The 18,068-nt window shown below is 50.4% G+C and overlaps 1 protein-coding gene across 1 annotated transcript in view; it reads left to right on the top strand.

Moving 5' to 3' along the window:
* The window catches only part of LOC109024099 (vomeronasal type-2 receptor 26), a 25,303-nt gene extending 7,235 nt beyond the window's left edge, over positions 1–18,068 (top strand). Inside the window, 15 exon segments of the mRNA XM_055372340.1 lie at positions 1,358–1,453; positions 1,456–1,495; positions 2,027–2,148; positions 2,151–2,218; positions 7,113–7,605; positions 7,608–7,906; positions 10,062–10,269; positions 11,266–11,342; positions 12,478–12,565; positions 13,946–14,055; positions 14,057–14,768; positions 14,771–14,879; positions 16,556–16,734; positions 17,525–17,643; positions 17,742–18,068. Coding sequence (XP_055228315.1) covers positions 1,358–1,453; positions 1,456–1,495; positions 2,027–2,148; positions 2,151–2,218; positions 7,113–7,605; positions 7,608–7,906; positions 10,062–10,269; positions 11,266–11,342; positions 12,478–12,565; positions 13,946–14,055; positions 14,057–14,768; positions 14,771–14,879; positions 16,556–16,734; positions 17,525–17,643; positions 17,742–18,068 — 3,047 coding nt within the window.

Here is an 18,068-nt window from a genome sequence, read left to right as displayed (position 1 = left end):
ACAAAGTCTCGCTCTTGCCCCCAGGCTGGAGCGCGATGGCGCGATCTTGGCTCACTGCAACCTCCACCTCCCAGGTTCAAGCGATTCTCTTGCCTCAGCCTCCTGAGTAGCTGGGATTACAGGTGCCCTCCACCATGCTCAGCTAATTTTTGAATTTTTAGTAGAGACGGGGTTTCACCATGTTGGCCAGGCTTGTCTCGAACTCCTGACCTCAGGTGATCCGCCCGTCTTGGCCTCCTAAAGTGCTGGGATTACAGGCGTGAGCCACCGCACCCGGCCTACTGATGTTATTTCAATCACAAAAGCCATGAGCTACATGGAGTTCCCAAGGAGCCAATTATCCCTTGTGCTTCTCATTCACTTGGTAGTCAGAGCCACAGGCACGGAGGCTCAAGCCACTCCACAAGTCAGTTAACATTGCAAACCATACATAATAGTATACTTAATATAGAAATGTTATAGGTTAAACATTCCACAACCAACAAAGTGACATTTAACATCAAGAGAAAAAAGAGATAGGAGAAAGAGTTAAGGAACCAGTTCAGAGGCAGCGAAGAAGACAAAAGGCATCCTGGTCTGGGCCAGGAGGTGGGTGGGTGGTCTGTGAGGTCGGTGGTCTGCCATCCTGCAAGGAAGTCTTTGAGGTGGCAGAGCCTTTGGCCACAGAGGCTGAGTTATCATGAGTGACTGCAAAACAGCGTCAGTTAAAACAGCCATTTTGAGCTCCTGAAGGCCTAATTTTCTTTTTCTTTTATTATTATTTTTTAAGACAAGAGTTTTGCTCTGTCACCCGGGCTGGTGTGCAACGGCACGATCTCGGCTCACTGCAACCTCTGCCTCCCGGGTTCTTGTGATTCTCCTGCCTCAGCCTCCTGAGTAGCTGGGATTACAGGTGCACACCACCATGCCCGGCTAATTTTTTTGTATTTTTATTAGAGATTGGGTTTCACTACCTTGGCCAGGCTGATTTTGAACTCCTGTCCTCAAGTGATCCTCCTGCCTTGACCTCCCAAAGTGCTGGGATTACAGGCATAAGCCACCGCGCCCGAGGCCTAATCTTTTATAGTCACCTAGTAGTCCTCTGGTGAGAACTGATAGTGGAAGAGTGTGCTTGTGTCCTTACCTGGTTAGGTGCAGTCTTTTTTTTTTGTTGTTTAATAAACAGAACATCCTATCCTTGATGGCAGAGTGTCCTATGAAATATAAAATGAAGTCTTTTGCTAAGATGTAGTTATGTCAAGTCTGATGTATAGGCTACATCGTGCACAAGCGCTTGTGGAGAGTTGTGGCCTCATCCCCTTTGAGTGTGCATAACCCTGCATAAGCCATAGCCTCTGTAGCTACAGCGCACGGTAAGCCTGGGCTTCTCCTTCCCTCAGCGTTTCCACCTGGGGCTACTGGGCAGCCCAAGGATTCACATTTGCCATGGAGGAGATCAACAGGGACGCCCACCTGCTCCGAGCCTCAGGCTGGGCTTCTCCATCCGGAACTCTGGGTGAGAGGTGAAACCGGCTGGGCTTCCGGGTAGGGTGGTGACTTGGAGAACTTTTCTGTCTAGCTAAAGGATTGTAAGTGCACCAATCAGCACTCTGTGTCTAGCTAAAGGTTTGTAAACGCACCAATCAGCACTCAGTCAAAACGGACCAATCAGCTCTCTGTAAAATGGACCAATCAGTGCTCTGTAAAATGGACCAATCAGCAGGATGTGGGTGGGGGCCAGATAAGGGAATAAAAGCAGGCCACCCGCGCCGGCCGAAGCAGCCTGTTTGGCTTTCCTTCCCAGTATGTGGAAGCTTACTGTTTTGCTGTTTGCAATAAATCCTGCTGATGTTCACTCTGTGGGTCTATACTACGTCTATGAGCTGTAACACTAACTGTAAAGGTCTGTGGCTTCACTTCTGAAGCCAGCAAGACCACGAGTCTAACGGGAGGAATGAACAACTCCAGACAAGAGCTGTAGTAACACTCGCCGTGAGGGTCTGCAGCTTCATTGTTGAAGTCAGCTACACCAAGAACCCACTGGAAGGAACCAATTCTGGACGCAGGGGTACTTCGTGCACGCAGAGCTCCATGAGACCATGAGCTTTCTCACCGGGCAGGAAGAGCCCATCCCCAGCTACACGTGCGGGCCCAGCGCTCCCAGAGCTGCTATGGAGAAGCATGCTTGGCGTTGTCTATGCCAATGGCCAGGTTCCTGGGACTCTACAGGTTTCTACGGGTAAGTACCCAGAGCCGTACCCTCCCCTAATATTTGCTGTAGTATTGGCCACAATGGTGGTGACGCTGAGGCCTTACCGCGGAGGGGCCTGGCTCCCTGCCAATGCCCTACAGCCTGACGCCATCCTCCCCCTCACCATGACCTCTCTGTAAGAGAATGGTAATCGCTGCTGCATCCACCAGGACACTGAGATTGAGGGAACTAGCAATGACACGTTGCAGTTCACCCAGCGCTGGGGCGCTGAAGCTGGGTTTTGAATCCAGGCCATAGGGCTTGTGCCGCCAGCCTCCACACGGCCCCGCCCGCCGCGCCCCGCTGGGGCCTTCTGACTCTCAGGCCCTCGGGTGTCATTGCCATAATAGTAGCTATGTTTAGAGGCCACTATTTTTTTCTGTTTATTTTATGTATGTATGTGTGTGTATTGAGATGGAGTCTTGTTGTTGCCCAGGCTGGAGTGCAGTGGCACGATCTCAGCTCACTGCAACCTCCGCCTCCCGGGTTCAAGCGATTCTCCTGCCTCAGCCTCCCGAGTAGCTGGGTTTACAGGCGCCCCCTACCACCCCCCGGCTAATTTTTGTATTTTTAGTAGAGATGGTGTTTCACCACGTTGGCCAGGTTGGTCTGGAACTTCTGTCCTTAGGTGATCTGCCCACCTCGGCCCCACAAAGTGCTGGGATCACAGGCGTGAGCCAGTGTGCCGGGGCATTTTAATTTTTTTAGTGATGGGGTCTCTGTCGCTCAGGCTGGAGTGCAGTGGCATGATCACGCCTCACTGCAGCATCGACTTCTTAGGCTCAAGCAGTCCTCTGGCCTGAGATATAATCCACATACCACGTAACTCACTCATGGCTTTTGGTATGTTCGAGTTGTGTAGCCATCCCCACAGTCAATTTGAGAACATTTTCATCACCCCGCAAGGAAACCCCAACCCCTTTAGCCAGCAGTTTTCATCAGCTCCACCTGCCGGCAACCACTAATGTATGTTCTGTCTGTACAGATTTGTTTTTTCTGGATACTTCCTGTAAACGGAATCATACGCTGTGTGGTCCTTTGTGACTGGTTTTTCTCACTAAATATATTTTCAAGGTTCATCCACGTTGCAGCCTGTGTCAGAGCGTCGTTCCCTTCTAATGATTAATTTTCCATCATAGGCTGGGTATAGTGGCCCTGTGGGAGGCCAAGGTTGGGAGGATTGCTTGATGTCAGGAGTTCAAGACCAGCCTGGGCAACATAGGGAGACTCCATTTCTACAGGGAAAAAAAAAAAAAATAGGTGTAGTGGCATGCAGCTGTAGTCCTGGGTACTCAGAAGGCTGAGGCAGGAGAATCACTTGAGTCGGGGGGCGGGGGCGGGGGGGGTCAAGGGTGCAGTGAGCTATAATCGTACCACTATAATCCAGCTTGGGCAACAGTGCAAGACCCTGTCTTAAAAAAAAAAAAATCCGTTGTATGAATAGAGCATGTCGTGTGTATCCATTTATCAGCTGATGGATATTTGAACTGTTTCCATTTTGGGCCTACTGTGAATAGGGCTGCTATGAACATTTATGTATCCGTTTTTGTGTGTACGTTCAGTATGTTTTCAATTCTCTTGGTTGTATGGGTAGAATTTCTGGGCCAAATGTTCATGCTATGATTAACTATGTGAGGAGCTGCTGGAGTGTTTTCCAAAGCAGCGCACCATTTTACATTCCCACCAGCATTGTATGACGAGTCCAATTTAATAGATTCATGTTCGACTGAGAAACCTGTAAATTTGGGTTTACAGAATTCCTCTGCCCTTGAACGCCTTAAATTTGTAAAGTTTGCTGGCCTGCTGGGGGAGAGGCCTGCCTTCCTACCTGTGAAGCAGGGGGCCCTGTAAATCACAGAGCAGGTTGGAAGGGTTTTCCTGGGGCGGTGTGAATGTTGGGGCCACAAAGAAAGCTCACCCCTTCACCCCTTCCTCCTTCAGGGTGGGTTGTCATGTATTGGGGAGTTTATTCTGAGGTGTGACACTTCAGGTATGGGCTTGATCGTACAATCAATTTAGTCCAGTCCTATCCTGATAAAAAGGAGAGTTGATTTCTATAGAACCTCTGCAAATAACCACATAGCTATTCCAGGTGCTTTTAACCCCAAAGTACCAAGCCAGGCTGATTTTTTCCAAGAATTCACCTTGATTACTTCCCACTTGGATTCTTACATAAAATGCTTCTGAACTAGAAGTTTCTATATGTAGACTTTCTTTTCTTTCCTTTTAATTCAAGCACATTTAAAGGATTAGAAACTCAATTTTTTTTTTCCTTTTTAAATTTTTTTGAGACGAAGTCTGACTCTTGTCGCCCGGGCTGGAGTGTGGTGGTGCGATCTCGGCTCACTGCAACCTCTGCCCCCTGGGTTCAAGCGATTCTCCTGCGTCAGCCTCCCGAGTAGCTGAGACCACAGGTGCCCGCCGCCATGACCGGCTAATTTTTGTATTTTTAGTAGAGATGGGGTTTCATCACTATGTTGCCCAGTCTGGTCTCAAACTCCTGACCTCAGGTGATCCACCCGCCTCAGCCTCCCAAAGTGCTGGAATTACAGGCGTGAGACACTGCGCCTGGCCTTTTTTTTTTTTTAAAAAAAAGCAAAACTCTCACCTGTGTTGCCCAGGCTGGCCTGCAACTTGGGGGCTTGTGATCCACCTCAGCCTCCCAGTGTTGGGTTTACAGGCATGAGCCGCTGCGTGCAGCTGCAACTGCATTTCTTGACTGCAGCTCAAGAAGCTGTTTTCCTGTATTTGTAGGGTTGCCAGATAAAACAGTACCCCCAGTGAAATTTGGTTTTCAGATAAACAACGAATAGTCCTTCTTAGTAGAATTTGGTCCCAAATATTGCACAGGACATACAAGACATACTTATGCTAAAATATTAGATGAATTTATCTGAAATTTAAACTTAATTGGGTGTCCTATTTTTTTATTTTCAAATCTGGCAGCTCTACCTGTTGCGTCAGCCTTATGGGTCTGTGTAAACCAAGCAGACCAGAGCACCGTTCCGTTCAGACCCCATAACCTTTGCATAGCCTATTTCCTTACTACCCTCTGGCGGTAGGAGAATGTTTTGCACCCACACGAGGAGCGTGTTAAAGTCTCTGAGCCAACAGACCCCAGAGACCGAGCAGTTTCATCCTGGGCCTCAGCCACAGGTTAGAAGCAAACACAGACACAAAACCCCGTTGACCCCGATTTCATAGAACTTTATATTCCGGGGCACGAAGAGTAGTCTCTTCATTGGCAAATTGACAAGCAGGCAAAAACTGACAGATCACAGCGTGGCCAAACAACACAAGTAGGTTCCGAGTCATTGCCACTGCCAGTGAGGAATTGTCCGTCCGCGCTGTGCGAACCGGAACTAGAATGCGAACCGGAACTAGAATCCGAACCCCCAGGCCCGGCATGGTGGCTCCAGCCTGTAACCCCAGAGTTGTCCGCGCTGTGGAAACCGGAACTAGAGTCCGAATCCCAGGCCCCGCACGGTGGTTCCAGCCTGTAGCCCCAGAGTTGTCGGCGCTGTGCAAACCGGAACTAGAATCGGATCCCCAGGCCTGCTGAGGCAGGAGGATCACTTGAGCCCAGGAATTTTAAGACCAGGCTGGGAAACATAGACCCCATCTCTACAAAATAATCTTTTTAACTGGGGGTGGTGGGTGGTGCACATCTGTAGTCCCCTGAGGCAGGAAGATCTCTTGAGCCCAGTAGGTGGAGGATGTAGTGAGCTGTGTTCCTGTCACTGCACTCTAGCCTGGGTGACAGTGAAACCCTGTCTCAAAAAAAAAAACAACAACCCAGCTTGGCAAAGGAGCAGAAACGTAAGTTTGAAGTGGGCAAAACGAGAGGAATGAACATTAAGTTCAATTATTCCTTGGGGCTGGGTGCTTCGGCTTACAACTGTAATCCCAGCACTCTGGGAGGCTGAGGCAGGCCGATCACCTGAGGTCAGGAGTTTGAGACCAGCCTGGCCTCAGGTGATCTGCCCACTTCTGCCTCCCAAGGTGCTGGGATTACAGGTGTAAGCCACCACATCCGGCCTTTTTCTTCCTTTCCTTTTCTCCTTTTTTTTTTCTTTTTGTGCCTGCTTGGCTCGCTCTCTCTCCCCTCCTTCCGTCTTCCGTCCCTCCCTCCCTCCCTCCTCTCCTTCCCTCCCTTCTCTCCTTTCTTCCCTTCCTGCCTGCCTTCCCTCTTTTCTGTCTCTCTGTCTGACTCTCTGTCTCTGTCTCTGTCTGTCTCTGTCTCTCTGTGTCTCTTCCTCTGTGTCTCTGTCTCTCTCTGTGTGTCTCTTTCTCTGTGTGTGTCTCTCTCTGTCTGTGTGTGTCTCTTTAGAGCAGGGGTCATACTGTGTTGCCCAAGCTAGTCTCGACCTCCTGGGCTCTAGTAGTCCTCCCACCTTGGCCTCCCAAAGCCCTGGGATATACGTGAGCCACCATGCCCAGCCTTATGTGGGAATTTTTTTTTTTTTTTTTTTTTTTGAGACAGCCTCATGTTGTCACCCAGGCTAGGGTGCAGTGGTGCGATTTTGGCTCACTGCAACCTCGGCCTCCAGGGTTCAAGCGATTCTCCTGCCTCAGCCTACCAAGTAGCTGGGATTACAGGCACCCACCATCATGCCTGGCTAATCTTTGTATTTTTAGTGGAGATGGGGTTTCACTATGTTGTTGGCCAGGCTGGTCTTGAACTCCTGACCTCAAGTGATCTGCCTGCCTTGGCCTCTCAGTGCTGTGATTGTAGGTGTGAGTTTTCAGTGACAAAACTGGGAGACACACCCAGGGCCACCAGGGACGTGTGGGTCAACCTGGCTTTCTTTGAACCTGGTGGTCAGCAGGTGCCTGAGCTGCTCCTCACCCCTCCCCATTGCCCTGGCCTCTTCCTGCACAGGTCAGCCCCTCCTCCACACTGGTCAGCCTCAGCGACAAGACCCAGTTCCCATCCTTCCTTCAGACCCTGCTCAGTCACCTCACGACCACCCATGCAGTGGTGCAGCTGATGCTTCGCTTCCGATGGTCTTGGCTGAGCGTCCTGGCGCAGGGGGACGACTTTGAGCTGCAGGGCAGGTCTCTGGTCGTCCAGGAGATGGGCCAGGCTGGGGTCTGCATTGAGTTCCAACTCCACATCCCCACCCGGGAGTCCCCGAAGATGAAAAACATCATCCGGCTGATGGAGAGCTGTACGGCCACCATCATCCTGGTCTTCCTTAACAGCTAGCACTTCCGACTCATCCTGCAGTGCCTGGCAGGCCGAGGCATCCTGGGCCAGGTCTGTGTCAGCTGGGACACTCTGCACATGGCGCTGGCCCTGACTGCCAGTGCCTTCTGGGTTCTGCAGGGCTCATTCAGCCTCCTGCTTTGCAACAGCCAGCCCCCCCGACTTCCCTGCGCCCTGCCAGGACCCCAGAAGACATGTTCGTATGGAGATTCTGGGAGGTCACCTTCAAGTGCACATAGCCCCATAGGAGCTGGGCGCCAGCAGGGAAAAGCACAGCGGCTGCGGGAGTCCAGTTCTGCTCAGGAAATGAGAGTCTGAGGGTTGAGCACTACCCTTTCCAGAAGGAAAGTAAAGTACACATCGCCTACACAGTGGTCTACGCCATCGCCCAGGCCCTGCAGGCCCTGGCAGGCTGCAAGCATGGGGACCAGGGGTGTGCTGATGCCTGGGACTTCCAGCCCTGGCTGGTGAGAGGCGAACATGTGGAGTGGGGCTGAGCATGGTGGCTCACGCCTGTAGTCCCAGTACTTTGGGAGACCAATGTGGGAGGATCATTCGAGCCCAGGAGTTCAAGATCAGCCAGGGAAACACAGTAAGACACTGAATCTACAAAAAAAATTTTAAATCAGCCAAGCACAGGCTGGGCACGGTGGCTCACGCCTGTAACCCCCACATTTTGGGAGGCAGAGGCAGGTGGATTACGAGGTCAGGAGATCTCGAGACCATCCTGGCTAACACAGTGAAACCCCATCTCTGCTAAAAATACAAAAAATTAGCCAGGCGTGATGGTGGGCGCCTGTAGTCCCAGCTACTCAGGAGGCTGAGGTAGGAGAGTTCCTTCAACCTGGGAGGGCAGAGCTTGCAGTGAGCTGAGATTACACCACTGCACTCCAGCCTGGGTGACAGAGCGAGACTATCTTAAAAAAAAAAAAAAAAAAAAAAAAAAGTCAGTCGTGATGGTGCATGCCTGTAGTCACAACTACTTGGAAGGCTCAGGTGTGAGGATTGCTTGAGCCCAGGAGGTTGAGGCTACAGTAAGCCATGATGGTGCCACTGCACTCCAGCCTGGGCAACAGAGTAAGACCTTGTCTCAAAAACAAAGTGTGGAGTAGATGATTCAGGGAAGGGCAGACAGCAGGAAACTCACTTGGTCTCCTAGGCGGGGAGGGGCAGTGCTCCTCAGTGAGGATATCTTGTATTCACAGCCCTAAGCCACATCTTAGCAGGAGCACTGGACGAAGATTTTTTTTTTTTTTTTTTGAGATGGAGTTTCGCTCTGTCCAGGCTGGAGTGCAATGGTGTGATCTCAGCTAACTGCAACCTCCACCTCCTGGGTTCAAGCAATTCTTCTGCCTCAGCCTCCTGAGTAGCTGGGATTACAGGCATGTGCCGTCATGCCTGGCTAATTTTGTATTTTTAGTAGAGATGGGGTTTCACTATGTTCAGGCTGGTTTTGAATTCCTGACCTCAGATGATTTGCTCACCTTGGCCTCCCAAAGTGCTAGGATTACAGGCGTGAGCCACCGTGCCGGGCTGAGGAATTTTTTGTTTTGTTTTGTGTTAAGACAGTGCCTTGCTTTGTTCAAGCTGGAATACAGTGATGCATTCATAGCTCACTGCAGTCTCAACCTCCTGGGCTCAAGTGATCCTTCAGCCTCCCAAGTAGCTGGGACTACAAGCATGTACCACCACGCCCAGCTAATTTTTGTATTTTCACCATGATGCCCAGGCTGGTCTCAAACTTCTGAGCTCAAGCAATCTGCCCACTTTGGGGTAAGTGTTGGGATCACAGGCATGAGCTACCATGCCTGGCCAGGATGAGGGGTCTTAAGTCCATGCTAGCTTTGTGACTGAGGGATCAGGATGTCTAGGTGTTCAGGGACCGACCTGTGTAGGTCCCGCCAGGATTTTACTCCACTTGGAGTGTGATGGGAAGGCCAAGGAGGAAGTGTTTGCTCAGACGGAATCCCTAGAGCAAGGGCCACACTGTGGCTTTTGTGCGTTCCTTCCTCCATGGAAAAAAAAATTCTTAATTCAATTTTACCATTGCCTTGGTATAAAGATGAATATATCCTGGGTTGGGCTCATTATTATATGTTCATTATTACTTTTTTTTGAGACAGAGTCTTGCTCTGTCGCCCAGGCTGGAGTGTAGTGGCATGATCTTGGCTCAGTGCAACCTCCATCTGCCGGGTTCAAGTGACTCTTCTGCCTCAGCTTCCTGAGTGGCTGGGATTACAGTCGTGAGCCACCACACCTGGCTAATTTTTGTATTTTTGGTAGGGACGGCGTTTCACCATATTGGTCAGGCTGGTCTCGAGCTCCTGACCTCGTGATCCGCCTGCCTCGGCCTCCCAAAGTGCTGGGACCACAGGCTTGAGCCACTGTGCATGGCCCATTAATTACTTTTTAATTTTTTTCTTTGCTTTTACAAGCAGTTAACATTAGAACATTTTCATGGGCCCCTGCAAATATCACAGCCCTGGGTCTCCCGTGCCTCATGGATACGTTGGCCCTGCCTGAGGCAGCTCCTGCTCACCACGGTGGCTGAGGGCCTGATGCATTTTGCACAGGCCCTGGGACTGGCTCTGCCCATCTACAGTGTCATCCATCCTTCCCCAGCTGCTTCGTCCTCTCAAGAACGTGCATTTCAAGACCCCTGATGGGACAGAGATCATGTTTGATGCCAACGGAGATTTAATTACAGAATTTGATGTTTTCCATGGACAGAAGACCGCTGAGGGCTGATTCCACTTTGTCCACATAGGCATAGTCAACCCGTGAGCCCCTCTGGGAGACAGAATGACAGTGCATGTGACGAAGGAGGACCGCTAGGTGAGTTTCCAGGGTGCAGAAATGATCCCAGTTCTGGTGTATTCGAGTCAGAGGGAAGTACAGAGGCCAGCAGTGTCCCTATTTGGTACATGAAGTTGGTGCAGCTCTAAATTAGGCCAGTCATAACTCAGCTATGCTGTTTAGGGATACTGAGCCCTTCTCTGAGTGAGGAAAGACATTTACTCACCACCCAAAATGAAAATATTAGAGTCACACAAGCTGAATCAGAGTCTGCATCAGCAGTTTTTTCTGTAGTATTTTTCAGTGTGTCAGTATTCCAGGATCTGCCCAGTGAAGGTCAGTAGTTTACCTGGGAATACACTTTGCCAAACACATAATCTATAATCTGTAGAAACAATGCTTATCACTGGCTTGCTGTCAATAAATATGTGGGTAAATCTCTGTTCGAGGCTCTCCGCTCTGAAGGCTGTGAGATCCCTGATTTCCCACTCCACACCCCTATGTTTCTGTGTGTGTGTCTTTAATTCCTCTAGCACCGCTAGGTTAGGGTCTCCCCGACTGAGCTGGTCTCGGCACTTATTATTAACAGTGGCTGAAAGAGAAAGAATGAATAAAGGTCATTATTATTAGGTAAATGTTTTATTGAAATATATAGACAAATGCATAGATTGTAAGCATGTAGCCCAATGAATTCTCACCTGGCAAACATTCCATGTCCTTGGTCTTCTCATCAAGAAACAGAGCACAACCTGGCCCTCCCAGAAGCTTTCATACCCCTCCCAGCCATTGTCTTCTCCCTGCGACCCATCCACCGCCCTGACTTCTATTGGTGTCAGTGGGTTTTGCTTGATTTTTAAATGTCCTGTAAGTGGAATCACAGTGAGTGTTCTTTTGTGTCTCGCTTTTTCTTCCCAGTTGTTTGTGAGATTCATCCTAGTGGTGGTTGTGTGTGGTTGTGGCTCTCTTGTTCTAATGACTGGTGAGATCCCATTGTGTGGACGCACCACGGCTGCTTCATCCACTCCAACAGGGATGGGGGATTTGAGAAGCCTGCTGATCAGCGTCTGCAATGAGCAGTGTCTCATTGTGTCTTTTGGGGACATGCAGGTGAATTTCTGTTGGGTGTGGCATTGCTGGGCCACAGGTAGACATACCTGAAGCTTTTTTTTTTTTTTTCTTTTATTTGAGAAGAGGTCTCACTCTTGCCCAGGCTGGAGTGCAGTGGTGTGAATGTGGTTCACTGCAGCCTTGATCTGGGCTCAAGAGATCCTCCCACCTCAGCCTCCCGAGTAGCTGGGACTACACATACATGCCACCCCACCATGCTTGGCTAATTTTTTTAAAAATTATTTTTGTAGAGACAGGGACTCGTTATGTTGCCCAGGCTGTTCTTGAACTCCTGAGCTCAAGCAATCCTCCTGCCTCAGCTTCCCAAAGTGCAGGGATTATAGGCATGAGGCACCATGCCAGGCCATACCTGTGGCTTTAACAGACACTGGTGGTGCTTCCAATTCACACTCCCACTGTGAGTGTAGGCAATGCCCAGCTCCCTGCATTAGTTTCTATAGCTGCTGTTAACAAATTACCACAAGCGTATGAAACAAAGCACATTTCTTATCTCACAGGTTTTATGGTTCAAAAGTCCAAGTGCAGCTGAGTGTGGTGGCTCAGACCTGTAATACCAGCACTTTGAGAGGCCAAGGTGGAAGGATCGCTTGAGTCCAGGAGTTCAAGACCAGCCTGGGCAACAGGTTGAGGCCCCTGTCTTTACAAAAACAATAATAAAAAAAAATAGCTGGGTGTGGTGGTGCATGCCTGTAGTTCCAGCTACTTGGGAGGCTGAGGGGGGAAGATGGGAAGTTGGCTTTACCTGGGAGGTGGAGGTTGCAGTGAGCTGTGATCGAGCCACTTGCATTCCAGCCTGGGTATCAAGAGTGAGACCCTGTCTCAACAAAACAAAAAGAGCAGTTGTTGTTACTACTTGGAAAAAATTAACCATTTAAAAAAAACATGCAAACATGTATACGGGGTGTGTATTTTTCCTTGTGCCTCAGGATCTAATGTGGCCCATCCCATCACTGGTATCTCAAAATTATAAATCTGGGGGAAAGAGATCAGACTTACTGTGTCTATGTAGAAAAAGGAAGACATAAGAAACTCCGTTTTGATCTGTACTAAGAAAAATTCTTCTGCCTTGAGATGCTGTTAATCTGTAACCCTAGCCCCAACCCTGTGCTCACAGAAACGTGCTGTATTGACTCAAGGTTTAATGGAGTTAGGGCTGTGCAGGATGTGCCTTGGTAAACATGTGTTTGCAGGCAATATGCCTGGTAAAAGTCATGGCCATTCTCCAGTCTCGGGTACCCAGGGACACAATGCACTGCGGAAGGCCGCAGGGACCTCTGCCCGAGAAAGCCTGGGTATTGTCCAAGGTTTGCCCCCCCGAGACAGCCTGAGATGTGGCCTCGTGGGAAGGGAAAGACCTTACCATCCCCCAGCCCGACACCTGTAAAGGGTCTGTGCTGAGGAGGATTAGTAAAAGAGGAAGGCTTCTTTGCACTTGAGATAAGAGGAAAGCCTCTGTCTCCTGCTGCTCATCCCTGGGAATGGAATGTCTCAGAAAACCTGATCGTATATTCCATTTACTGGGATACGAGAAAGCTGTCTTACGGCTGGAGGTGAGACATGCTGGCGGCAGTACTGCTCTTCACTGCACTGAGGTGTTTGTGTAAAGTCAAACATAAATCTGGCCTATGTGCACATCCAGGTGTGATACTGTACCTTGTTTTAATATGAACACGCTCTCAGCTGAGAAAGCTGGATGGACTCCATTTGGCTCCTTCATCTGCAAGACATCAAGGGCTCCTTACCCACTCCCTTCCTCAAGGACTTAACTTGTGCAAGCTGACTCTCAGCATCTCAAAGAGTGCAATTAACTGATAAGGTACTGTGGTAGGCTGTGTCTGCAGTTCCCAGGAATTTACTGGGGTAATAGTACCCTAAAGCCCCTGCGTTTGTGTCCAGCAGATAGCACCCAGAGCCCCCGCACCTATCACCTTGTGATGGATTTAAAGCCCCTGTACCTGGAACTGTTTGTTTTCCTGTAACCATTTCTTTTTAATCCCCTCCTCTAAACCAAAGTATAAAAGAAAATCTAGCCCCTTCTTTGGGGCTGAGAGAATTTTGAGCACTAGCCATCTCTTGGTCACCGGCTGATAAAGGACTCCTGAATTAGCCTCAGTGTGGCGTTTCTCTGTAACTCGCTTGGTTACATCACAGGCACAGCACCTTTCCTTAAACTTATTTATGACAGAGTCCTTTGCTCACATGTTTTCCTGCTGACCCTCTCTCCACCATTACCGTGTAGTCCTGCCACATCCCCCTTGCCAAGATGGTAGAGATAGTGATCAATAAATACTGAGGGAACTCAGAGACTGGTGCTGGTGTGGGTCCTCTGTATGCTGAGTGCCAGTCCCCTGGGCCCACTTTTCTTCCTCTACACTTTGTCTCTGTGTCTTATTTCTTTTCTCAGTCTCTTGTCTCTACCTTGCGAGAAATACCCACAGGTGTGGAGGGGCAGGCCACCTTCAATCAGTAATTAATAGGTGTGAAACGCTGGTAAGGCTGGTTTAGTGCATAGGGAGCCTTCCTTCACATGGCTGGTGTCATTACGATCCTGTGGCAGGCGCAGGGATGTGTGTCTCCCACAGGTACGAAGAGATGTCTTCTGTGCCCAGAGGAGCAGTACTCGAGTTGCACCAGAGATGGCTGCCTGCCCAGGACAGAGACCTTCCTGGCCTTTGACGACCCCCTGGGACTCAACGCTCGCCTTGGTGGCGCTCACGCTGGCCAGCCTGGCAGTGCTGGTCCTCAGACTGTTCCTGAAGCACTGAGACACACCTGTGGTCAGGGCCAACAACAGAGCTCTCAGCTACACGCTGCTCACCTCCCTGACCCTCTGTGCCCTCTGTCCCTTGCCTTTCCTTGGTTGTCCCACAGCTGCCACCTGCCTCCTCTGCCAGACCACAATTGCTGTTGTGTTCACCATGGCTGTCTCTTCCGTCCTGGCCGAGACCCTCACTGTGGTCCTGGCCTTCAGGGTCACCAGGCCAGGTGACAGGGACTGGGTGTGCCTGAGACCTGGCGCTTCCACCTCGGTGGTCCTTGCTGCTTCCTTGGTGCAGGTTGTTCTCTGTGGCATCTGGCTGGGCACTTCCCCACCATTCCCAGACGGGGACATGGCCTCAGAGCCCAGCCACGTTGTCATCCAGTGCTGAGAGGGCTCTGCTGTCGTTTTCTCCTGTGTGCTGGGCTACCTGGGCCTCCTGGCTGCGGGCACCTTTGTGGCCTTCCTGGCCAGGGGTCTGCCAGACGCCTTCAACGAGTCCAAGTTTATCACCTTCAGCATGCTGCTGTTCTGCAGCTCCCGGACAACCTTCCTGCCCCTGTACCACAGTGCACAGGGCAAGTCCACTGTGGCCGTGGAGATCTTTTCCATCCTGGTTTCCATGGCAGGGCTGCTGGGTGGTATCTTTGCCCCAAGTGTTACGTCATCCTGCTAAAGCCCGAGCGGAATGCCCCAGACTGGGTGAGGCGAGGACGCCGGCATCGGTGGGAAACGTGGAGCCAGGAGCTCCTCAAGATGTGCGCCATAAACCCACATGAGCCAGGCCTTGTTGAAGATATCAGGGCCCCTGATTTGAGCTCTGGGCTTCTGTGTGGATTAAAAGAGTTAAAGGATGGGCATGGTGGCTCACGCCTGTAATCGTACCACTTTGGGAGACTGAGATGGGCAGATCACTTGAGGTCAGGAGTTCAAGACCAGCCTGGCCAACATGGTGAAACTGTACTCAAAATACAAAAATTAGCCAGGTGTGGTGGTGTGCACCTGTAATCCCAGCTACTTGGGAGGCTGAGGCAGGAGAATCACTTGAACCTGGGTGGCAGAGGTTGCAGTGAGCCAAGATCATGCCATTGCACTCCAGCCTGGGTGACAGATCAAGACTCCATCTCAAAAAAAATAAAAAAAAATAAAAAAATAAAATTCAACAATAAGAAAACAACCAATTTCAACCACTTTTTTTTAAAGCCAAGCAAAACATTTGAACACAGTTCACCAAAAAATATGCAAATGGAAAGGAAGCATATGAAAAGATGTTTAACATTAGTAATTAGGGAAATCAAAACTACAGTGCAATACCAATGCACACCTATTAGAATTGCAAAAAATAAACCATATTGTGTTGCCAAGGATATGGAGGAATTACAACTCTTATACAGTCCTTGTCCATGATTCAACTTATGATTTTTCAAAATTATGATGGTATACAAGCTATACAGATGCAGTACTCTCCTCAACTTGATGGATTTATTTGGGTATTGTAAATCATTTGATTCATGGTATTTTCAATTTACCATGGGCTTATTTGGACCTAACCCTATCATAGTTCAGGAGCATCTGTGTATTGCTGGTGGGAATGTGAAACGGTACAAACACTTTGGAAAACAAATGGACAGTTTCTTAAAATGTTGAACTTTTGCGGGGCATGGTGGCTCACATCTGTAATCCCAGCATTTCAGAAGGCCGAGGCGGGCGGATCACGAGGTCAGATTTGAGACCATCCTGGCTAACATGGTGAAACCCCGTCTCTACTAAAACCAAAAAATTAGCTTGGTGTGGTGGCGGGCGCCTGTAGTCCCAGCTACTCAGGAGGCTGAGGCAGGAGAATGGTGTGAACCGCGGAGGCGGAGTTTCCAGTGAGCCGAGATCGCGCCACTGCACTCCAGTCCGGGCGACAGAGTGAGACTCCATCTCAAAAAAAAAAAAGTTGAACTTTCATTTCCTATATGATCCAGCCATTCTACGCTTAGGCATTTATCCAACAGGAAAGGAAATGCGTGTCCTTAGGAAGACTTGTACACGAATGTTCACAGAAGTTTATTTTTAACAGCCCCAAATAGAAACAGTTTACATGTCCATGGACAGATGCGTGATAAACAATGGTGGTGCATCCATGAGATGGAACACCACTCAGCAATAGAAGGAATGAGCTACTTACATATGCAACAAAATGGATAATCTCAAAATAATTATGGTGAGTAAACTAAACCAGATCAAAAGAGTACACTCAAATGTGTCAACTGCATTTATATACAACTGTTAGAAAATCCAAACTAATCTGTATATATATAACAAAGCAGATTGGCGGTGGTTTGAAAGCAGGGCAGAGGGGCGTGGACTGAACGGAGGGGCTTCAAGGATCCTGGGAAACCAGAGCTAGTGGTTTTGCGGGTTTAGATATTTGCCAAAACGCATGCAGGCGAGCGCCGTGGGAGGGAGGGAGGGCGGGTGCACAGCCGGAGGCCCCCCGGGGCTGGAGGAGGCGCTTGCCGCCTGACGGTTCCCCCAACATCCCCGGGGCCGCGACGGAAGTGGCTGAGGCCAACCGAGGGCCCAAAGCGCCGGGCAAGCGCTGCGCCCGTGGCTTCCGCTGGGCGGGTTCTTAATATTTTATTACATATATACGCATATATATATTTACACATATATTTATATATGTATGTGTATACATACATATGTATATATTATAAACTATATACAAATAATACAAAATATATGTAATATACATACATATGTACATAATTTTATTTTGGAGACAGGATCTCACGCTGTCGCCCAGGCTGGAGTGCAGTGGCAGGATCATAGCTCACTGCAGTCTTGACCTCCTGGGCTCAGGTGATCCTTCCACCGCAGCCTCCGGAGTAGCTGGGACAACAGGTGGGCGCTAACACGCCCGACGAATTATTTAAAGTGTTTTTAAGAGATCAGGCGGGAGGGCCGTGTCTCCCCATGCTGCCGGGGGTGGCGAAACCCCATCTCTACTAAAAATAGAAAAATAAGCCGGGAGTGGTAGCGCGCGCCTATAATCCCAGTTACTCAGGAGGCTGAGGCAGAATCGCTTGAACCTGGGAGGCGGAGGTTGCAGTGAGCCAAGATGGCACCATTGCACTCCAGCCTCCCATAATAGGTGCACCCAAGATGATGGTATGGCCGGCCCTGCCTCTGCCACCTCTCCATGCTGCCGGGGGCTCAAGCGATACTGCCGCCTTGCCCTCCTAAAGTGCCGGGATTACAAGCGTGAGCCACCGCGCCCAGGCCCAGAGGTTTAGATCCACCTAGAGCAAGTGACTAAAGCGGGCGGGCAAGGTACTGCCGGTGGGTCTGGCCGGGTCGTCCTGGATTCGGCCAAGCCTGGATTCCACTGTAGCCACATGGCCTACGGGTCCAGGACCCGCTGGGCTGGTGTTCGGGGGTGGCGGCCTGGAGCCCACACATCCGGGCGGCGCCATACGCAAGCACGGGTTACGTCATCGGCTGGGCGCCGAGCCCAAGCGGCGCGTTACCCAGGTAACCCTCGTGGACGCTGAGGCGCGCGGCTGTTGGCGGGAGCCAGCCTCTAGTCGCTCTGACAGGCTTCTGGTTTTCTGGTCCTCTGGTCTTTCTAGGCGGGACCGAACGAGGTGAGGCAGCCCAGGCCACAGGGTGCGCCACCATCGTCTGGCATTTTGATGCCAAAGGACGGGCAGCCAGACGAGCATCAGCGTCAGGGCGGAGAGGCGCCTGTGCCCCGGAGCCAGGATGCAGCGCCTGGGGAGAGTCATTGCCTCCCGCTGGCATCCCAAGCCCGCCCGCTTCTCCGGCCTAGAATGCGGGGTGAGTCTCCAATCCGTTTGGCCGTGGCACCTTTTCCACCACTGGGCCGCCGCTACTTGGGCTGGGTGAAAGGTGCCGAGAGGAGCATGGGTGTGGAAGTCCTGTCAGCTAAGAAATAA

Source organism: Gorilla gorilla, chromosome 20, assembly GCF_029281585.2.
Source record: "Gorilla gorilla gorilla isolate KB3781 chromosome 20, NHGRI_mGorGor1-v2.1_pri, whole genome shotgun sequence".
Classification (NCBI taxonomy): domain Eukaryota; kingdom Metazoa; phylum Chordata; class Mammalia; order Primates; family Hominidae; genus Gorilla; species Gorilla gorilla.
This window is presented reverse-complemented; position numbering and strand designations above follow the sequence as displayed.